This window comes from Mesoplodon densirostris, chromosome 1 (genome assembly GCF_025265405.1).
Source record: "Mesoplodon densirostris isolate mMesDen1 chromosome 1, mMesDen1 primary haplotype, whole genome shotgun sequence".
NCBI lineage: Eukaryota > Metazoa > Chordata > Mammalia > Artiodactyla > Ziphiidae > Mesoplodon > Mesoplodon densirostris.
In genome coordinates, this window is record NC_082661.1 from 143411807 (window position 1) to 143435870 (window position 24064).

The following is a 24064-nucleotide window of genomic DNA, read 5'->3' on the forward strand; positions in this document are numbered from 1 at the left end:
CTGAGAAGCCAAAGGGTGGGCAAGTCAGGATGTTCAGCACCTTTAAAGGTTCCTTCCGGGCCTCCTTTTCAACTCAAACCAGGGAACTGCTCCAGGCTTTGTTTCCCACCTTCTATTTCATGCCTTCTCTCTCTCTCACCAAGTTTTTCAGGTTTCATTCTGTGTCAGTTATAGTTCTTTGTTGCAAGTTAACAGAAACTAACTTTGTCTCACTCAACCAAAAGAAAATCTAGTAGATGAACAGTGAGGGCTCAAAGGACAATGAAAGCTAGAGTCAAAGCTTGGAGAAAGACAGGGGTAAAGAGAGGTCTAGGCATCAGGAACCACAGCGGCCATCACACCGTGGGAAGAGCCCAGTTACAGGCTGCTCTCGTGGTTGTGTCCTTACTTCCCGGACCCACCTGCCAAGTCAAAGCCCTAGGAGACAAAGACTGATGGGCCAGGCTGGGTCACATGCTCATGCCAGGCTTCAGCGGGAGGGCATGTAAAAGATCTGGCCCTTTTGGCTTCTGTCATAGGAAGCAGGCACTATGTCCTGTCATAAGGGCACACAGTGAGGCAAAGTTGATTCCCTGAAAGGAAATGTGGGTGCTGTTGAGAAGAAGAACAGGATGCTAACAGCTGAATGACCAAAAACAGCCATCACACTATGCCTTTGGATCTCCTATTGATTCTCCTTTCCCACCTAGCCCATCTGCATGGACAGCTCATTTGAACATTTCTCTGGTGTTCTGATATCACTTCTCCCCCAAGAGGCTGCCTTTCTTTCCTGGTGGCACATGCTGCTGCCTGAGAGCAAAGGATGACACGCCCCATGCTCCTAGGATGTCCAAGCCCAGGTCCAGTGCTCTATGCCCATGCTTATCTGCAGAAGTGGTAGAGATCAGACAGAGGGTGTGTGATGGGCCTGTGGCCTGGAGCTTAGGCACTGGAAGGTGACAGTAAAGAGGGAAGGTGAGAAGGAAAGCAAAACAAAGTTATCCCTTAGACATGCTCTTCCATCCTTCACCCACTGCGCAGTTAGTGATAAGGAGCGCAGGGAGGAGTCAAGCAGAGCCATCTTCATTTTAAGTTCTGTTGTCTGGAACTACTGTTTGCAGTGGGGTCTGTTGTGAAAGGAACAATGAAAAGGGAGGGAAAGTTCGCTGGGGGAGGTGTTTCTGGGCAAGGTCTCCTCATGAATAAAATGTGACACAGACAGGGATGACCCCCTTTCCGTTCCTGGTCTGTGTCGTCTGCATGTGACACCTGGAACAGTGGCAGCCATCTTGGAGCTATGAGGAAACAAGCCTGAGGGCAAGAGCCTACTCCCTGAAAATACGAGAGAAAAAAAGGAATCAGACTGGATCTTGCTGATGTTGCTGGGTTGCTTCATTAATGGACCTTGGAACTTGGAAAGTCTTCCAGACTATCAGGAATCAGATAATATATTTCATTACTGTTGAAGAAAGATACCAGTAGAAGTGTTTTCTGTTACAACTGAAATCATCCTACCTGATACAGTCTTCTAGCCACTACTCTAAACTCTGGGCACATCTAAGACCCATTGACATCATCTAACCTTGGAGTATGGAGCCTACAGAGGGAAATTCTCCCCACCCAAAAAAGGAGAAGACTCTCTGCAGCTGCACAGTTAACACATGTCTCAGGCCAGCCCTCCTTTGTCCTTTGTCTTTTTTGGACAAGAATCATGTAATTTGGGACCATAGATATTGGGTAATTACCATGGCAATGATTAGGGATTCACTTCAGGAATAAGGAAATATAATTATAGTCCAATTGCAGCTTGTTTCCATGACAACAAGGGCAATTGTAATTGATCAGCACTTTTCTTCCTAAGCGGATCCGTGAGTCTCATTCAAATGAAATGCTAAAGAGCAATTAACTATCCTCATCAAACAAACTAGAGTTGCTGGAAGAGCCTGAAGTCAGATTACACATTGTGTGGCGTCTTGGAGGTTCATCCTGGACTCTGGTAGTTTATGAAAATATTTGGTACTCAATAGGCTATAGAGTACCAAATCACCTAATAATTACAATAGAAACAGGATACATCATAAAAAATTCAAGGGAGAGGAGGAAAGTTTGGAATCTTAAAACACAGATTCTCAGAACTGGAAGTCAAAGGATCATCTACTTCCGCCCCTTGGCTCAGTCCCATGCCTAGATCACGTGGGATGAGCAATCGTCTAGCCTGCCTCTAACATTCTGTAGGGGTTCCATGGGCTTCCATGCTATCTGTTCCACTCCTCAGATGCCCCACCTGGAGAAAGATCTTTTCATAAACATCTCTAGCCAGGCTTCCCTGGTGGCGCAGTGGTTAAGAATCTGCCTGCCAATGCAGGGGACACGGGTTTGATCCCTGGTCCGGGAAGATCCCACATGCCCGCGGAGCAAGTAAGCCCGTGGGCCACAACTACTAAGCCTGTGCTCTAGAGCCCGCGAGCCACAACTACTGAAGCCCATGTGCTCTGCAAAAAGAGAAGCCACCACAATGAGAAGCCCATACACTGCAACACCCGCGCACTGCAACAGAGTAGCGCCTGCTCGCTGCAACTAGAGAAAGCCGCGCACAGCAGCGAAGACCCAACACAGCCAAAAATAATAAATAAATAAAAATAAATAAATTTAGAAAAACACAAAAAAACCTCTCTAGCCACTGTTGGAATCAATTTAGTCTTGGTCTATGCTCTGGAAATAGAAAGCTAGTTATCAACAACCTCTTTATCTCAGTAGTAATATTATAAAAAGCTAGTTATCGACAACTTCTTTATCTCAGTAGTAATATTATGTCCTGCATTTGTAAAGTGCTTTTTTATAGCAGATAGTGTAATGTCACGTGCATTTTTTTGTCCTCATAATAATCCTTGAAGACAGCATATCTATTTAACAGATAAAGAGGCTGGCTTGGTTAAGGTCACACAACTCATGAGTGAAAGCACCTGTATTCACAAGAGGACCCTAGCTCCTGATCTGCTGCTCTCCCACATCTTGTATCTCCAATAATTGCCGAAACTGATTCATCATCCTTCTTTCCCCCAGACTTACTCAGCCCAGCTCTATTTGTTCTCCTGCTTAGTCCTAATTTTCATGCATTTCATGCTTTTGTACCTCTTCTCTACTCCCTGTTCAATTTCAGCACATTCCAGGTTCCTATGGATAGACGATAAATGATCAAGTAAAATAATTCTTTTCTGACTTCATCTTCTGAAAAGCAGCAAGGCCAAGGGACCTAAGCACACACGGTAATCAGGGAGCCTGAGCTTCACTGTAATTTCACTGGTGACATGCTGTTTCACTACACCAACCGTGTAATTTTCCTTTTCCAGCAGGTCAGAGGGACAGCGATACTCTTCATCATGATGGGAAACTGAAGGATGAATTAGACGAACACTGACTGGTACAGTGGGAAGAGTCAGTATGGTAACAAGGGCAGGATTCATGTACTCATTCATTCAATGAATAATTACTGAATGCCTGCTATGTGCCAGGCACAGTGCTAGAGGCTGGAAATACGATGAAGGGCAAGGCATGCAGGCCTGCTTTTACGGAAGCTGTGTGAACATTGGCGGCAGGGGTCCTGATCTAGGCTCAGGGGGCCAGAGAAAGCTTGCTCCCTCGAGGAAGGTGCATTTGCGCAGAAAACTGAACGATGAAGAGGAATTAGCTGGGGGAAGGAGGTGGAGATAGGGGTGGGGTTGTTCTAGACAAAAGGATTACCATGTGCAAAATCAGCTGACCTGGAGTCCAGTCATATCTCTAACACTAACAGCACTTGTGAAGTGAAGGTACTGGATCAGCACTAAAAACGACCTGAAATTTTAACACTGGTGTGCGCGCGCACGTGTGTGTGTTTGTCTGTATCTATGTGTGCTGGTGGCGGGGAGAGACTACTGAATAAGGGTCTCATACAATTTACATTATTGGGGGGGCAGGGGTGTGGGGTCAGCCAGAGGCACATATTTCAAGTAGGCAGCCTCAAACATGACCTGTATCTTTCCCCAGGTCCTCTCTCTGCTATCAAGATGTCCATGGACCCCCAATGCAGGGCACAAAACCCTCAAGTAAATGGGAGCAGCTGCTTACCCTTCCAAGCTAGGCTGTTACACTCTGCACCTATGTCCTACTTCAAAATTATCCCTTTCTGTTCCACGTCAAATTCCTACCTCTTATTTTAGGGTTTCAGAGGAGGAAAATACGCCCCTTGTCTCTCCTGCCAACATGAACTTAACCACCTCAGCCAGGTATAACCTCATCAAGGCTACATTTACTCCTTTCTTAAAAAACATCTTAAACGGGTAGGGTCCATGCAGTCCGCCCGGAGGACTCAACCCGGCGGCGGATCTGGCCGTGCCAGCGGCCCGGCGGATCTTTCCCGTTCCCCGTTCCTCCTGACCCCTCCCCCTCCCCTCCCTCCGCCCCTCGCCTCTCCCCCCGCGTCTCCGCAGGCGGGTGCGGGCGGGGGAGGGGGTCGCAGGGGGGTGCGCGGGGCCGGGGGTGGGCCCGGCGGGGGACTGACCCCTGGTTGGTGACCGGCAGACGCCAGGCGCATTTCCACTTCAGCGGTGCACTATGACCGGCTCCGGGACGGCTGTGAAGGCCGGCGGGGAAGGTTGCTAGCGGGGGCCTGTCGTCTCTGCAGCGGGCCCACTCTCCCCGACAGTTACAGCCCCCTGGCAGCAGGGTTATAAATATATATGCACACAACATAGGAGCACCTCAATACATAAGGCAACTGCTAACAGCTATAAAAGAGGAAATCAACAGTAACACAATAATAGTGGGGGACTTTAACACCTCACTTACACCAATGAACAGATCATCCAAAATGAAAATAAATAAGGAAACGGAAGCTTTAAATGACACAACAAACCAGATAGATTTAATTGATATTTATAGGACATTCCATCCAAAAACAGCAGATTACACTTTCTTCTCAAGTGTGCACAAAACATTCTCCAGGATATATCACATCTTGGGTCACAAATCAAGCCTCAGTAAATTGAATAAAACTGAAATCATATCAAGCATGTTTTCTGACCACAATGCTATGAGATTAGAAATGAATTACAGGGGAAAAAAACGTAAAAAACACAAACACATGGAGGCTAAACAATATGTTGCTAAATAACCAAAAAATCACTGAAGAAATCAAAGAGGAAATCAGAAAATACCTAGAGACAAATGACAATGAAAACACGACAATCCAAAACTATGGGAAGCAGTTCTAAGAGGGAAGTTTATAGCTATACAAGCGTACCTCAAGAAACAAGAAAACTCTCAAATAAACAATCTAACCTTAAACCTAAAAGAACTAGAGAAAGAAGAGCAAACAAAACCCAAAGTTAGCAGAAGGAAAGAAATCATAAAGATCAGAGTAGAAATAAATGAAATAGAAACAAAGAAAACAATGGCAAAGATCAATAAAACTAGAAGTTGGTTCTTTGAGAAGATAAACAAAATTGATAAACCTTTAGCCAGACTCATCAAGAAAAAGAGGGAGAGGACTCAAATCAATAAAATTAGAAATGGAAAAGGAGAAGTTACAACAGACACCACAGAAATACAAAGCATCCTAAGAGACTACTACAAACAACTCTATGCCAATAAAATGGACAACCTGGAAGAAATGGACAAATTCTTAGAAAGGTATAACCTTCCAAAACTGAACCAGGAAGAAATAGAAAATATGAACAGACCAATCACAAGTGATGAAATGGAAACTGTGATTAAAAATCTTCCAACAGGGGCTTCCCTGGTGGCGTAGTGGTTGAGAGTCCGCCTGCTGATGCAGGGGAAACGGGTTTGTGCCCCGGTCTGGGAAGATCCCACGTGCCGCAGAGTGGCTAGGCCCGTGAGCCATGGCCACTGAGCCTGCGTGTCCAGAGCCTGTGCTCCGCAATGGGAGAGGCCACAACAGTGAGAGGCCCAGGTACCACAAAAAAAAAAAAAAAAAGAAAGAAAGAAAAATCTTCCAACAAACAAAAGTCCAGGACCAGATGGCTTCACAGGTGAATTCTATTAAACATTTAGAGAAGAGCTAACACCCATACTTCTCAAACTCTTCCAAAAAATTGCAGAGGAAGGAACACTCCCAAACTCATTCTATGAGGCCACCATCACCCTGATACCAAAACCAGACAAATATACTACAAAAACAAGAAAATTACAGACCAATATCACTGATGAATATAGATGCAAAAATCCTCAACAAAATACTAGCAAACAGAATCCAACAACACATTAAAAGGATCATACACCATGATCAAGTGGGATTTATCCCAGGGATGCAAGGATTCTTCAATATATGCAAATCAATCAATGTGATACACCATATTAACAAACTGAAGAATAAAAACCATATGAACATCTCAATAGATGCAGAAAAAGCTTTTGACAAATTCAACACCCATTTATGATAAAAACTCTCCAGAAAGTGGGCATAGAGGGAAACTACCTCAACATAATAAAGGCCATATATGACAAACCCACAGCAAACATCATTCTGAATGGTGAAAAACTGAAAGCATTTTCTCTAAGATCAGGAACAAGACAAGGATGTCCACTCTCATCACTATTATTCAACATAGTTTTGGAAGTCCTAGCCACGGCAATCAGAGAAGAAAAAGAAATAAAAGGAATACAAATTGGAAAAGAAGAAGTAAAACTGTCACTCTTTGCAGATGACATGATACTATACATACAGAATCCTAAAAATGCCACCAGAAAACTACTAGAGCTAATCAATGAATTTGGTGAAGTTGCAGGATACAAAATTAATGCACAGAAATCTCTTGCATGTCTATACACTAATGATGAAAAATCTGAAAGAGAAATTAAGGAAACACTCCCATTTACCACTGCAACAAAAAGAATAAAATACCTAGGAATAAGCCTACCTAGGGAGACAAAAGACCTGTATGTAGAAAAGTATAAGACACTGATGAAAGAAATTAAAGATGATACCAACAGATGGAGAGATACACCATGTTCTTGGATTGGAAGAATCAATATTGTGAAAATGACTCTACTACCCAAAGCAATCTACAGATTCAATGCAATCCATATCAAATTACCAATGGCATTTTTTACAGAACTAGAACAAATCATCTTAAAATTTGTATGGAGACACAAAAGACCCCGAATAGCCAAAGCAGTCTTGAGGGAAAAAAACAGAGCTGGAGGAATCAGACTCCCTGACTTCAGACTATACTACAAAGCTACAGTAAACAAGACAATATGGTACTGACACAAAAACAGAAACACAGATCAATGGAACAAGATAGAAAGCCCAGAGATAAACCCACGCACCTATGGTCAACTAATCTATGACAAAGGAGGCAAGGATATAAAATGGAGAAAAGACAGTCTCTTCAATAAGTGGTGCTGGGAAAACTGGACAGCTACATGTAAAAGAATGAAATTAGAATACTCCCTAACACCATACACAAAAATAAACTCAAAATGGATTAGAGACCTAAATGTAAGACTGGACACTATAAAACTCGTAGAGGAAAACATAGGAAGAACACTCTTTGACATAAATCACAGCAAGATCTTTTTTGATCCACCTCCTAGAGTAGTGGAAATAAAAACAGAAATAAACAAATGGGACCTACTGAAACTTAAAAGCTTTTGTACAGCAAAGGAAACCATAAACAAGATGAAAAGACAACCCTCAGAATGGGAGAAAATATTTGCAAACGAATCAACGGACAAAGGATTAATCTCTAAAATATATAAACAACTCAAGCAGCTCAATATTAAAGAAACAAACAACCTAATCCCAAAATGGGCAGAAGACCTAAATAGACATTTCTCCAAAGAAGACACACAGGTGGCCAAGAAGCACATGAAAAGCTGCTCAACATCACTAATTATTAGAGAAATGCAAATCAAAACTACAATGAGGTATCACCTCACACCAATTTGAATGGGCATCATCAGAAAATCTACAAACAACAAATGCTGGAGAGGGTGTGGAGAAAAGGGAACCCTCTTGCACTGTTGGTGGGAATGTAAATTGATACAGCCACTATGGAGAACAGTATGGAGGTTCCTTAAAAAACTACAAATAGAATTACCATATGATCCAGCAATACCTCTACTGGGCATACACCAGAGAAAACCATAATTCAAAGAGACACATGCACCCCAATGTTTGTTGCAGCACTATTTACAATAGCCAGGTCATGAAAGCAACCTAAATGCCCATCGACAGACAAATGGATAAAGAAATTGTGGTACATATATACAATGGAATATTACTCAGCCATAAAAAGGAACGAAATTGAGTCATTGTACAGTCGTGGATGGATCTAGAGACTGTCACACAGAGTGAAGTAAGTCAGAAAGAGAAAAATAAATATCGTACATTTATGCATATATGTGGAACCTAGAAAAATGGTACAGATGAACCAGTTTGCAGGGCAGAAGTTGAGACACAGATGTAGAGAACAAACGTATGGACAACAAGGGGAGAAAGCGGCAGGGGGTGGAGATGGTGGTGTGATGAATTGGGTGATTGGGATTGATATGTATACACTGATTTGTATAAAATTGATGACTAATAAGAACCTGCTTTATATAAAAAAAACTAAAAAACAAACAAACGAAATCTTTATTGAGACGCAATTCCAATACCATAAAATTCACCCTTTTGAAGGGTACATTTAAATGATTTTTAGTATATTCACAAAATTGGGCAACCATCACTGTCACCTAAGTTTAGAAGATTTTTATAACCCCAAAGAAACCACGTACCCATCAGCAGTCACCCCCACCCTACCACACACCTGAGAACCACTAATCTTTCTGTCTCTGTGGATTTGCCTGTTTGGAACATTTCATATAAATGGAATCATATAATAGGTGGTATTTTTTTATTTGGCTTCTTTCACTTAACGTATTGTTTTCAAAGTTTATCCATGTTATACCATGTATCAGGATTTCATTCTTTTCTATTCCCAATATTCCATTGTATGGATATGCACCATGTTGTATTTATCCATTCATCTTTTGATGGACATTTGGATGGTTTCTACTTTGGGTCTATTATGAATAATGTTGCTGTGAACATTTGTATACTAGTTTTTGTGTGGAAATATATTTTCATTCCTCTTGGGTATATACCTAGGAGTGGAATTGCTGGGTCATATGGCAATACTATGTTTACCATTTTGAGGAGCTGTCAAAGTGTTTTCCAAAGTGGCTGCATCATTTTACATTACCAGCAATGTATAAGGGTTCCAATTTCTCCACATCCTCACCAACACGTATTGTCTGTCTTTTTTATTATAGCCTTCCTAATGGGTGTGAAGTGATCAGGTCAGAACCTATGTCCCAGGGAGGGGATTCAGAGGGAAAGGCAGATTATATGGGCAGAGATCCTCCCTGGGGAGTGAGGGGTTCAAGCCACATATTGGGTGCCCCTGTCCTGGGGTCCAACACAGGGGAGACAAGCTCCCTTGGCTGGTTGGAGGGCCAGGGGGACTACCAGGAGGGCTGTGGGAAGCTTGGACTCTTCTCAGGAGGAGTAGGTACATTGAAATGCAAAAACCCTAATCTCGTATTTTGCAGTCTGTTTCAACTTTATTAGTCAAATGGTTTATTTGTGGATTCCTTAGGATTTTCTATATACAAGATCATGGTATCTGAAAATAGATAGCTTTTATTTCTTCCTTTCCAAAATTGATGCCTTTTATTTCTTTTTCTTGCCTAACTGTCCTAGCTATAACCTATGGTATAGTACAGTACAGTGTTGAATAGCCATTCTTGTCTTTTTCCTGATCTCAAGGGGAACACATTCATTCTTTCACCATTTAGTATAATATTAGCTGTGGATTTTCATAGATGTCCTTTATCAAGTTGAAGAAATTCCTTTCCATTCCCAGTTTTGAGTGTTTTTATCATGTAAGGGTGTTGGATTTTGTCAAATGCTTTTTTCTACACCAACTGCGATGATCATGTGGTTCTTGTCCTTTTTTATTAACATGGTGTGTTATATTGATTGATTTTTGTATATAAAACGAACCTTATACTCCTGGCTTAGATCCCATTCGGTCATGGTGTAGAATCCTTTTTTATATGTTGTTGGATTCAGTTTGCTAGTATTTTGCCTGGGATTTTTTATGTCTTTATTCATAAGAGCTATTGGTCCGTAGTTTTCTTTTGTGTGTGACATTTTGGTGTTAGGGTAACACTGGCCTCACACAATGAGTTGGAAAGTTTCCTCCTATTCTATTCGCGTCACACTCATTCTTGTGTGAAAGTCTCTGCTCATGCCATTCCTGATCTGAAACACCCGTGCCTTGCCTCTCAGCACTCCAAGTCCTGTCCCTTGTTGGGAGACAGCTCAAGTTCTCCTCATTCCTGAGCCCCTTCCTATCTGCTCCAGCCCCACAGTGAGCTCACCCTCCGTGGAGCCCCTTCGATTCTCACCATGCTTACAGCTGGCGCTTACTGTAAAGTGCTGTAGCTATTCATAATCACAGTAAATGCCAGGTGTTAGGCAGAAATTGGAAGTAGGACAAGTGGTGTCCCAATAAGTAGCAGAGCCTCCATCAGGCAGCCAAAGGCAGGAAGACACCTGAGCCTGGTGACCCAGGATGAGCGGGACAACTCAGGGCCATATGACTAGCTCCCTAGTATGGCCGCAACAGAACACAGAGGCAGAATAGCAGCAATGCACTCATTACTGCTTGAATAGTGGCTCAGCAACTTACTAGCAAGTCATTCTCTAGCCCTAGTTTTCTCATCTTTGAAATGGGAATAATAATGTCAATCTCAGAGTCACGGTAAATATTACAGGAATTCACCTATGCAACACACATTGTATTAAGTTTAATATGTGGTAGCTTTAATATACACCAATGGATATTCTCTGTGAAACAAAAATTTGTGGTTAAATCTTGGAAATGCTGCAAACTACATCCCTCTTCTTGGAAATTCCCAGGGCACACTGGCATAGTAAAAGATCTTAAAAGTCCCACGTAAAGAATCCTATTTAATTCATTTTGGTCCAGGATTTCCCAGATCTCTTTGTTAAACTGACCCTCTCCTCCTTTCAAATTTAACATCTATTTAACACACTTTGGGAAACACAATATTAGCTGTATTTAGTTACTAAAGGAAGTCACATTCAATTGTTAAAAACTGATCACGTTTTACTGTTTTGCTTTTCCCATAGGCATGTATAATTTAAAAGTAGTAGCCTAGGAGAAATAAAGGCTTCTAACCTAGAGAGAACAGAATGCTTTGAAACCCAAAGGCAATGAGAAATTTCAGGCAGAAGGAGATCAATAAAGAGCTATTTTTGGCCATGGAGACATTTCTAGAATTACAGATTCTTAGAATTTTATAGCATGTTAAAGTTCAGCTCCTTTAAATTCTCACCTAGTGCAGAAATTGCCCTTCATCAGTTCCAATGCCCCTGGCACATACCCAGCCTCCTCATTTTTAAGCAGCTCTAGTAATTAAGAAATTTTCCCTCACACTGGGCTGAAATCTGCCTCCTTGGAACCTCCACCAGAGATCATGTTAATGGAATTTTGACTTTTGTGCTTTAGTGAGAGCTGCCCATTTTGGAAATAGCAAATAAAAGGCACAGACATTTTTTGAATCCTTACGCAATGTGAAGTAACATATCTGTTAATTGAACAGTGAACTGAAAATAAGAATTGTTGGAAGCAACATTTTTCACTTTCTCCATCTGTAAATAGGGAGAATAATCAGAAGTTCAGCTATACTGTAAGTGATGCATGTAATATTTACTTTGTGGGTGGAATTATTTTTCAATTGGAAGTTTCTGAGTAGAAAGAGGGAATATATATTTTAATCAACTTCTATTTTCCTATTTTTAAACTTTTAAAAACATTTAAAGAGCCTTTTTTAAACTCATCATCTCAAGTTTATCCTTCTAGCTTCCTGTATTATACAAATAAGTATTAAATAATTAAAATATAGCATATGTCTCATAAATATAGGTTTATCAATAAGAACAGGTAACATTACCTACATTTAATGGAAATGTAGCTGTTTGATCCAATGTAGATTTCCCCAAGGCAAATCTTAAAATCTTTAAATTTTAAAACTTAAAACCTTAAGGAAAACCCCAAGGGGTAAACAGAATACCACTTAAATGGGAAGAGAACAAGGGTCTAGGGTCTTCTAAGAGTCTAATAAAATTCAGCAAGAAATCAGAGACTTGAGAAAACCATAACCTGCTATTAAAAGGACAAGTTGTGTTTTCATAGGACAGTCCTTCCAAAGGAGAACTTTCCAGACTTGATCTCAGATTTTGCATTAAACTGCTACTTGGTCACATTTTAGTATCTGTACCTCATTCTGATGCTGTGAAGCAAAAAGATTCACACTCCTGTTTTGCAAGGGAAGAAACCAAAGTAATGTCAAACCTGATTCGTGCTGGACAATACTCAATTCTATATTGATACTGACATACCAACAATTGGGTTAGTTTGGTGCTAGCTGTGTTCTCCTTTCAGTGAAATTGTTCTCTTTGGTTCAATTCAATAGTTTCCTTAATAAAGACAATGGAAAACCAATATAGGCCTGTGGAGGAAAAGAGTCAGCATTACTTAGGGCTAACAAATGCTGTTGTGGGCACTGTAATGCTTAATGTGCATGGCTTGCCTGAGGATTCTGTAACCTGGGCTCAACTGTAGTTGACAACACTATACTCACAGACAGACCACCGAGGCTGTTTTCGTCTTTGTCCTTCAAACACAGTGAGAATATCACAGGTTACATCATCTATGCCTTCAACACGTACTAGGGCAACTTAATGCAGTAACAGTCATTCACAGGAAACACTTTTTGAGTGCCTAAGGTGAGGCTGAATAAAACCTGGTCCCTGGCTTCATAGAACTGGCAGCTGAGAGAGACAGACTAGCCTATCAATCATTTCCAGAGAAAGTAACAAGCTCTTTGCGGGAGCCAGGCAGTCAAGGGCAAACAAATCAGAGCGGGTAGTGGGAAAGGGCTTCTCAGAGGAGCTGACTTCTGAGCTGTCAGTAGCAGAACGTAACCATCTCTGACTTCAATTCCCAGCACTCAGGTGAGAAAGTACCTCCTTACCCTGCTTGTCTGAGTTCTTGACACGGTAACAGCCAGATGTAGTGCCTGTGCTCTAAGAGGAAGAGAGAGAGAAAAGAGGAAAGAGCAACGAGAAGGAGAGAGAGAGAAGAAGGACGACGAGAGGGAGACGGGAGGGGAGGAGAGAGAGAACAAGAAGCAGAAACTAGGGCTTCCCTGGTGGCGCAGTGGTTGAGAGTCCGCCTGCCGATACAGGGGACACGGGTTCGTGCCCCGGTCCGGGAGGATCCCACATGCCGCGGAGCGGCTGGGCCCGTGAGCCATGGCCGCTGAGCCTGCGCGTCCGGAGCCTGTGCTCCGCAACGGGAGAGGCCACAGCAGTGAGAGGCCCGCATACCGCAAAAAAAAAAAAAAAAAAAAAAAAAAAAGAAGCAGAAACTAAAAGCCCCATTGTAGGTCGGTTTTGAAAGTTGCTAGACATGGCCAGGGGGGATGAAGGGTGACACCCTGTGCCCCAGCAGTTTGCATCCTCAACGCAGGTGTAAAACCTAGTGTACGAACCACCCTTCCGCCTTGCCAGGCAATGGGACAGGGGAACATGGTCTCCTCCAACCCAAGGAGCTTGGGTTGAGCCAAGGCAGTGAGCTGCTGCCTTCCTCCCCCCGTGAGGGCAGCAAGATGAAGGCAGACATCTCTATGCTGTCCCACAAAGTGAGGCCAGACACGTATGCTAATTCCCCGAGGTAACGTCTCCGCACAGAGCGCACCACGCACCGCAGTCCTCCACCCTCCCAGAAGTGGAGCCCATGAGGATGCCGCTCTGTCTCCTTCGGGATCCCACTCCCCACCCCGGATCTCCGCTGAAGGTCAGAAAAAACAGTGCGAGTGATTACCTCAGGCTGTCCTCCAGGGTCTCCTCGTCCGAAGAGAAGGTCCCATTGCTGACACTCGGGGGAGAGCGACACTTGCGCCCTGCAGACGCCTCCCGGGCCGCCGACGTGCCTTTCTTTTTCCTTTTGCCAAACAACTTCTTCAAAGGCTGGAATTTGCCTCCCTTCTTCTTGTCTGTGGATTACAAGATAAACACACGCTGCAGTTTGACAGGACCTAGAGCGAATTACCACCGGGCTGCGAGCCCGGGGCAAAGGGCGGCCCAGCTGTTGGAGCCAAGAGCCACCCGGCCGCAAGCCAACGCCGTCTTTGGGCAGCCGGTGCGCGCAGCAGCCGCAGCAGCGGGCGAGGCGGGCCCCGGGCATGGGTCCTACGCGCCCCCCCCCCCCCGGCTCTCGACAAGCGCCCGCGGGCACCACGAAGGGCTTCCAAGCTTCATGGTGGTCGGCAGGGCATCCATCCCCTGCACGTGCCACCCAAAGCTGCTGCCTGCTTTCTTTTAACAAAGCAGATGGCCAGGGCCCCTTTCCACGAAAGAAGCTGAGAAAAACACCTAAGTCAGACAGGTGGTTAAAAGATTTATATATCTAAGTATGTGACTTACATATATATATATCATCTCCCCTGAGAATCACTCTCTTTCAGCCTTTGTTAGGTAACAGAAGATAACTGCTAACTCATGGCATAAGCTTTGTCCCCAATTCCCTCCATCCCCATGTATTTCCAGTTTATTCCTCTTGTCTCCTTTTAAGATCTACTATGAAGAGCCCCCAGAGGAGCTGCTATGAACATCTTTCCATATATTACTCGATCTAGTCAGGACCCAGGGTCACTGCCAGCACTTTCTACAGATATTTTCGGTAATACCTTTCAGTTCTGCTCCTTCAGATACAAGTCCCTCCAAATTACTCCATTCCTACCCCAGAAAAGAAAGTGTAAATCAGCCTCTACTAGGAGAAGTATCTTCTCAGATCTTTCCTTTTCTTTAAGAAGCTTAAAGAGTCATTTATCCAGTGGTCAACCTTTTTTTAAAATTATTTAACCCTTACTATGCACGACTGCTCTAAGACCTTTACAGATATTAACTCAGTTATCTTCAAAACAACCCTGGGAAGAAGATATTACTAACATCCCTATTTCACAGATGAGGAACCTGAGGCCCAGAGAGATGAAATTACTTGTGTGTGTCATGGGAGACATATCTTAGAAGATGAAGTCAGGAGCTTTGAGAGAAAAGGAGAGATGAACACTCACAATGTGTATAGAAAAGTACTTGCACAAAACACACAGGTACGAGCCCGCAGCTGGGTATCAGAGCCCCCAGATCTCTGCTGGCCAGAGTCTACAGAGAGATCTGGGTATAAAAATGAGGTTAATGATGTTCAGTGTAGTCATCCCATTTCCTCTGGTGATCTGCAGTTCTGGCCTTACTAAGAGTTCACAGAAAATCTGACGTGAGGAAGCAGAAAGTATAATCACCAATTACAGAAAGATAACAGTATGGGGCTTCCCTGGTGGCACAGTGGTTGAGAGTCCGCCTGCCAATGCAGGGGACACGGGTTCGTGCCCCGGTCCGGGAAGATCCCACATGCCGCGGAGCGGCTGGGCCCGTGAGCCATGGCCGCTGAGCCTGTGCGTCCGGAACCTGTGCTCCGCAGGCGGGAGAGGCCACAACAGTGAGAGGCCTGCGTACGGCAAAAAAAAAAAAAAAAAAAAAAAAGATAACAGTCTGGAATCCTTAGTATAAATACAAACACACCTTCAAACTTCATCGGTCCCTTAAATAACATACTGTATCACCCTTAAAAGGAAAGGAGATTTACAACATAGCAGATGCCCCCATACATAAGGCACTGTGCTAGGCATGTAGTCCTCAGAATTAAATTATTTAAAAGACAAGGAAATGTGCAATATAATTGAGATCATATCATTTAAAAATGGTAAAAAAAAAAAATTGGAGGGTTTAATTTCAGAATGTCTGTATATTTTCAAGTTGTTATTTATTCAGGAGTATAGCCCAGAGATTTTCATGAAACCTACTTTTGGTTCCCATCAGTAAAATCTCCAAAGGCTAACATAAAAAATTATAATCAGTAGTTTTTGAAGACCACCACAGAATATTAGTGAAATGTTAGAAGAATTGATTCTATATAAAATGAGTCAATTTAAAAAATTTAAATTAAAAGAATTCTATAAGGTGCCACAAGTATCATTACATTACTATAGAATTGGTCTTTGGCACTGCCTGATGAAATAAGTGAGTACTTTCTCTACAACTGTCAAAGGCTCAAAATATGTAAGTGACATCTGATTTCTAAGTTTGACAGCATCATGGTAAATGGTCAAACAGTAACTTATGCTACATTTCACTTATTTCTGAGGTAAAATTCTTTTTTTTTCCTTTTATATCAATTGCTTTTTTCCCACTGTAGAAATACCTAACCCCAAATTCTCTAATCAGAAATGTTCTAAAAGACCATAGCAAAATTCTAAAAGTATCAGTTATGATAACATCATTACCTCCAGCCTGGGCCCACAAATTTAGCTTTTAAGCTAAGTAGAGAATTTTAGAATGTTAGAATTTATTGATGGGGGGAAAAAAGTCATCTTTTTCTCTAAAATCAAGGTGGATTTGGTGGGGTTCAGTTGAGCTGGAACCAAGAGAGTTAACTATAATTAAAGGCAAATTAAATTACAGTTTCTTGCATGGGTATTTAACTGATGGGTGACTTGGTCTACATGGTCAGCCAAGAAGGCTGATGAGGGCCTTTGTAATGCTCGGCGTCTTTTTTTTTTTTTAATTGGGGTATATTTGATTTACAATGTTGTGTTAGTTTCTGCTGTACAGCAAAGTGAATCTGCTATGCAAATACATATATCCACTCTTTTTTAGATTCTTTTCCCATATAGGCCATTGCAGAGTATTAAGTAGAGTTCCCTGTGCTATACAGTCGGTCCTTATTAGTTGTCTGTTTTATATATAGTAGTGTGTATGTGTCAATCCCAATCTTCCAATTTATCCCTCCCCCCATTATCCCCTGGTAATCATAAGTTTATTTTCTACATCTGTAACTCTATTTCGGTTTTGTAGATAAGTTCATTTGTAGCCTTTTTTTTACATTCCACATATAAGCGATATCATATGATATTTGTCTTTCTCTGACTTACTTCACTCAGTATGAGAATCTCTAGGTCCATCCATGTTGCTGCAAGTGGCATTATTTTGTTCTTTTTTATGGCTGAGTAATGCCTCAGTCTTTTTTTTTTTTTAATTTATTTTTGTCTGCCTTTGTTGGGTCTTTGTTGCTGCGCGTGGGCTTTTCTCTAGTTGCGGTGAGCGGGGGCTACTCTTCATTGCAGTGCACGGGCTTGTCCTGTTGCAGAGCACGGGCTCTAGGCGTGTGGGCTTCAGTAGTTGTGGCACATGGGCTCAGTAGTTGTGGCTCATGGGCTGTAGAGCGCAGGCTCAGTACTTGTGCATGGGCTTAGTTGCTCCACAGCATGTGGGATCTTCCCGGACCAGGGCTTGAACCCATGTCCCCTGCATTAGCAGGAGGATGCTTAACCACTGCACCACCAGGGAAGTCCTGCCTCAAGTGTCTTGAATGGGGGCAGCCACCAGATAAAATATTTGCTGCACTGGTCATATTGGGGGGGGGCGGGGAAGAAAGTGAACAGACAGTCTGGGAGAGGACACCAGGGTGTGGAAGCCTCAGCTCGGAGAACTTGGTGGGCTTCATGCGAGTACAGAATGGCCTCCTTCAGGTGACCTATCTGTAGAGCTGGCCATTTGAGGACTGCTTGTAATCCAGGCAGCCTAGCACTTTGTGCTGCATGTTATATGGGCAATCACTTGGCATGAGTCCACACACATCATCCTGGAAGATGTGTCAAAGTCCAGATGTCAGATAGCGCCCGCCCTTCTCATAAATTACTTGGGAAAGGCTGCTTCATCAATGCCTTACTTATTACCCGGAAGGTAAAAGAACAGTAAAACCTACCTGAACTCTCCATCCAACAAACAATCCTCTTACCATGAGAAATAGAAAGATTCTAAGTCCTAAGAACACCAATCTTTCTTCAGAGGAGTCAGAACACAGAAGCTTTTGTTAGAAGTCTGCTTCAAAGTCTTAGTGTTTGGTGACATCTCAGTTATAAAAAAAAAAATTTCCCCCATTCTCATTTCCTAAATTATACATTCCTGTCAGAAATATCTTTACATTTTAAATAAAATTTAAAAGTTTATTTTTATGATTATTTTATTACTGACTGTGGCAATTAATTATTTTTCCAGGATTAACTTTAGAAAAAACTCAGTAATTGCAACGAGGTCCACCCAACATTCGGACAGCAAACTGTGACTTAGCAACATTAATAGGGAATAACATTTTATAAATCAGGGAAGGAGTTATACTCTTATTTACTTGATTCCCCAATTTTCTTCTCAATGTTTAGGTCTAAGCTCTTTTATATCAAAAAAGTGAGTACTAAGAAGCAGCCCAGGTCTCCTCCGAGTCTCGCTCTTCTAGACCCCGCTTCGCCGCACATTTAAGATGCCTCGTGGAAGCCGAAGCCGCACTTCCAGCGTGGCCCCTCCGGCCAGCCGGGCGCCTCAGATGAGAGCTGCACCCAGGCCAGCGCCCGCCGCTCAGCCACCCGCAGTGGCTTCACCATCTGCTGTTGGCTCCCCTGCTGCTGCTTCCCAGCAGCCAGGTCTGATGGCCCAGATGGCAGCCACTGCAGCCGGCGTGGCTGTGGGTTCTGCCGTCGGCCACACTCTGGGTCATGCCCTCCCTGGTGGCTTCAGTGGAGGAAGTAATGCTGAGCCCTCAAGGCTTGACATCACTCACCAGGAGCCTCGGGGAACCTAGCCTGCACAAGCAGCAGCAGAGTGGCCCATGCTTTTTTGAGATGAAACAGTTTTTGGAGTGTGCCCAGAACCAGGGTGACCTTAAGTTGTGTGCAGGTTTCAGCGAGGTGCTGAAAACAGTGCAGATTGGCGAACGGGTTAGCTTCATCAAGAAGTTCCAGTTGGAGGTATGAAAAATCATCTCTCATGACTACGTTGGTTTAGCATTAAAAATATAATTGATAGTGAAGATATAAAGTGTGAAGCCACCAGTTAAACCTCTCCTTGATCATTAATAGCTTTTGTGCTTCAGGATTGCAGTGGAAGAGGGTATTCTCACCATATAGAAGCTCACGGAGATGGTATTAAGTTTGGGGCTGGGTGCGTGTTTGTGTGGCCTCTTAAACATGCTTTTGTTTGTGAATTAATTAGAATAAAGTGATTTTCTTTCCAAAAAAAAAAAAAAAAAGCAAGTACCTAAATTTTATGAAGCACTCGCAATTCTATGCTACAACCACCATTATGAAAACTTGAGCATGTGTCTGCACATAGCCACTCGATAAACTATTTTATGATCAGTTTATGATTTGGGGGCTGTAATAACTGTCTGTCTCCCCGGAATCAACTGGATTAAGTGCACGGTCATCAACAGCAGCTATTTTTCTTGACAAATAACACCAATTGTCATTGTGAATATATTTGTACAGATGGGGCCTAAAAGATCAAAGCAATTTTCACAATGCAGTAAAACAGAGCTCTTCTGCAATGCTATTAATATTCCAAAATACAACGGTCATATAGAAGGAGTATGGCTTCGCAAAGTATTCTCTAACATTAAAGTATTTAGAATGGCATTTTAGAAGTTTACAACAGAAATTTACTTTTGTTGGCTGGTTGGGACAGTGGGGAGAGAAGGGGAGGGAGAAGAAAGAAATGTTATTTCTACTAAATTTGTTTTTTTAATGACTGCAGCTCTAGTTAGGGGTTAAGTATGTAGGCCCCAGAGATGAGAGCAGTTGGCCTGAATCCTGATCCCATGTCTTACTAGCTATGAAACATCTGCTTACCAGCCTCTGTGGAAATTGACCATCTTAAATGGTAAGATTGAGTTTATAGGAGAAAAAACAGTGGGTATCACATTTTCTTAATATTTCAGCATTTCTCTGCCATAATTTTTCACATGAAAGAACCTATATCTGCACATACACTGCTTCAGGGATCACAGTAATTTTCATTCTTTAAGTACTGAATTGAATTAATTTATTTTCATCATCCAATAATTACTTTAGGGAGTTTGTTTTCATTTTAAAAAGTACTCAGCATCCATTATTTCATGGATATAATTACATACCATTTGATGGCTGCATCATCATAATTGCTAGTTTATATAGAAGATTCTAAAAATTAAAAATCACTGGGCAAGTCAAGCAAATCTGATTCATTTTCCATTTGTCATAAGAATGCACTTCTTACATTTTCATTTCTAAACCTAAAATAATAAAAGCATACAATTTCTCTGCATTGGATTTATATGCTACACTTCCAAATGAGAAACAGAATTTCCTCTCATAGTTCATCTGGAGCATCATAAACGTCTTAGTCTGGAGTTTCTCAGAATGTGCTCTGTGGGTCAGTACCAGGTTCTTATTCAAAGACCAGTACATTTGAGAATCCACGTAAAACAAAGTTAAACATGCTTCTTTACTATGGGACCTTTCAGAGTCTTTAATATGCTGATAGCATTATTGTGCTCCAGAAGAGCAGAGAATATGCAGTGCTGCCCAAACTTGACTTTCTGGACATCTATGATGACTAGTGTTCCTCTGAACACACTCGGGGAAACAATGTCTTCACTATTTCTTTCAAATACCTTTTAGTTTCTTTAGGTATCATATATTTTATACACACTAAATTCCTCCCCTAAATTCCGGAGCACACTGCTCAGTAAACATGAGTTTACATTACTAGACTGTATGTCTAGCAATCTTTTTTAACTGAACAGTTTCTTCTCTAAAGTATTCTGATGTTCCAGGGCTAAGAAAAGCACTGCAAAATTCCTCTTAAATTAGTAAAATTATAGGATTCAGGCAACTGCCGTGTACCATGTCCTAACACAATGCCTCACACAAAACAGACACTCAGTATACAGATGGACTGTTCCCTATTCCCTTAGAGCTAGACATGCTTTAGAAATCAGAAGTTTTCAGATTGTAGACAGGCATATTTAAACCCCAGTGGGGTCTGTGACAGCGCTTTACAATCAAATGCAGTGTTTCTGGAAAACATTTATATTCACCTTACTTTTTGCTAACAAATGAATTTGCGCCAAACTTACAAAGAACCTTTGGGAGTTTGAAAATACAGATAAAGGGTGGTGATCTCTTTAGGCAGCACCGTCAGCCCTGTAATCACACTTGTTCTGAAAATGCAAGTTTGTTCCAATGTGATTGACATATGTTATCCCATCCACGAGAAACACTGAGTGCGGAAAACTGCACTCAGCTGAATTGAGGTGTGTAGGAACACACAAACGCCCCCCACACATACACCTCAAATGTCTACCAGTTCCCGCAGATTGCCACCTGTGTTATGAGATAAACCCAAGCACATGTTGTATTACAGCTTTCTGTCCAATTTTGGGAAAAAAACCCTTCCACAGCCTCACGATAACTCACAAATTGCAGCCTTCCGATGCTCTAGTCCACAAGAAAACTTTGTCTTTGTCAAGGTAAAGTACATTGGAGTATTGTTTTAGTTCATCATCATTTAACATGTGTAAAACTGTGCTACAATTTTTATTAGGTGCCTACCCTTTTAAATAAGTCACAATGTTTTGTGTTGTGCTGCTATCCCATTTTCCCATTAGCCCTTGGTTTTCACTTTGTGATTCTGCATAGCTCACTGATTTTCAGCAATACATATGTCATGTTATAGCAAAACTGACTGTACATGCTAAGCAGAACCTACTGAAATAGGTTTGTACTGTACTTACTAGGTCTAAGCAAGGATCACTCGTTTCTTTGGCCCTTTGTTTCTCCAAACCACATTAATTGTTCATTTTTCTGGTTTTTCCCACTGGACTACCTCAGAACCCCATTTTACATGTTTCACAACAATTCACAAGAGAAACCAACTAATACTGAGAAGCAGTAACAGAGGCAGATACGATTTTTCATGTGAAGTCTCAGTGTTTGGCCACATTTCTCCCACATGCTAGAAGACGTGTGGGTGGTGGTTCTTTTCACTGCCAATTTCTGCCACTTGAGTTTCAGAGGATGCTGTGAATCAATGCCCGACTCTGAGCGGAGAATACTGGCAGGGGAGCTGCCTGATACCTTGCCCTGCATATTTGGTGCAGCAGCCAACTACCTCAACAAAGGCTACCTCTATGCAAGGGCTGAACGCCTTAAATTCACTTCAATTCAACACATACTGTTGAACACCCAGCACCTGTGGGATCGGTGAGGGGCCCAGCTGGAAGCACTAATGGGTAAAACAAAAGCTTTAGGGATATCTGAGGCTGTATCAGTCAGGGTTTAATCAGAGAAACAGAACCAGCAGGAGGTGTTTTTGCACGGGCATGTGTGCATGTGCATAAGTATGTGCATGTGTGTGTTTGTGTGTGTGTATAAAATACATTAAGAGATTTATTGCAAGAAATTGGCTTATGCCAGGTGTAGGCTGGCTAAGCAAGTTTGAAACCCATAGGGCAAGTCCTCAGGAAGGGCAGGTTGGAACTTGCTGCTGGTTCACAGGTGGAATTTCTTCTCCCAGGGAAGCCTCAGTCCTGTTTTTAAGGCTTTTCAATTTATAGACTCAGGCCCACCCAGATTATGCTGTATAATCTCCCTTGCTTAAAGTCAACTGATTATGGACTTTAATTACATACAAAACATCTGCACAGCAACAGCTCAATTAAACAATATTTGTGTTTGATTAAATAACTAGGGAGTATAGCCTAATCAAGCTGACGCAGCAAAATGATCACACTCCACCCTCTGTCAACCTGGCACTTGTGCTCAGCTCCTCAAACCACGCTTCATTTCCACATAAATCCAATAACAAAGTCATACTTCCACTGACATGATACAACTATCCTATGTACATCTGAAAACACACTAACCCGTTCCCCAGAAGAAGATGTGAAGTCCTTGGGTGATGCTCACACTTCTCCTGTAACTTATGAGACATAGAGTTATTATTAATACATCTTATGTTAGATGATAAGGAGATAAGAAAAACATATTTGGTTAATATATATACACAAACATATTCATAACAAAATAAGGAAGAAATACTCATAGCTATCATGGGTTGTTTCTGCCATGGTCATGTGGTTGTACCTGGTCTTTATAGCTATCTTCTTCCACTACCCATTCCACATTTCTTTTGCTCTCGGCAAGGACCTCAGCTGGTTGTGGTTCTTTGCCTGGTGAGTTGACTCAAACCTGCATTCCTGAAGAACTTGGTCCATTAGCTGTCCTGAACTGGGTTGTTGTAGTTTTTGATTACCGCACAGGACATGGGAATGCTAGTATGCCCTAAGGGACCTCCTCTATTTCAGAAAACCTCTTCCTTACCTCCATTATATAGTAGCAGCAATTTTCCCTTGGTAATCAGAATCAATCACTCCAGCTCATACAGCAACCCTCTTCCTTGCCTGTTGATTGAGAGGCATGAGGAACCCAAAGGAGCCATGTGAGAGTCTCAACAACTAGTTCAGGTGAATCATTGTTGTGCCTCCTAGTGGAAGCATTCCACCTATTGGAACTAAGAACTCTAGACAAGCAGAACCTAAGGTCAAGGGAACAGAAAGAAAAATTTTCCTACTGGATCACTAGGGGTAAAAGAAAATGGAGTCACTCCCATTTCCACCCACTGATTCCTGGACCAATAAGCCTGGCTATGAGAGAAACAGCACCATATATTGGATACTGACTTAGGACATATACTGCATCCGAGAGGACATTCATTGTCCCAGCCCCACCAAGTATTGCTACCTCACTGGCACTGTAACTGAGTCTTCTAAAGGCTGTCCCACCACTATATCAAGCCAGCTGCTACAGGATGATGGGGAACATGGCACGACTTAATGGCTGAGTAATATTCCATTGTATATATGCACCACATCTTCTTTATCCATTCCTCTGTTGATGGATATTTAGGTTGCTTCCATGTCTTGGCTACTGTAAACAGTGCTGCAATGCACACTGGGGTGCATGTATCCTTTTGGACCATGTTTTTCTCTGGATATATGCCCAGGAGTGGGAT

The 24064-nt window shown here is 42.3% G+C and overlaps 1 protein-coding gene and 1 pseudogene across 4 annotated transcripts in view; one reads left to right on the forward strand and one right to left on the reverse strand.

The window, feature by feature from the left end:
- CRACD (capping protein inhibiting regulator of actin dynamics) overlaps positions 1-24064 on the reverse strand; it is a 315539-nt gene that overhangs the window by 87583 nt on the left and 203892 nt on the right. For 3 of the 4 annotated variants that reach the window (XM_060109251.1, XM_060109260.1, XM_060109243.1), the window contains exon 3: positions 13947-14118. In XM_060109251.1, coding sequence (XP_059965234.1) covers positions 13947-14118 — 172 coding nt within the window. Of the gene's footprint in view, positions 1-13946; positions 14119-24064 lie in introns of those variants that run through there. The other variant, XM_060109269.1, reaches the window with a different exon arrangement.
- LOC132499444 (coiled-coil-helix-coiled-coil-helix domain-containing protein 2-like) lies at positions 18496-19018 on the forward strand (annotated as a pseudogene).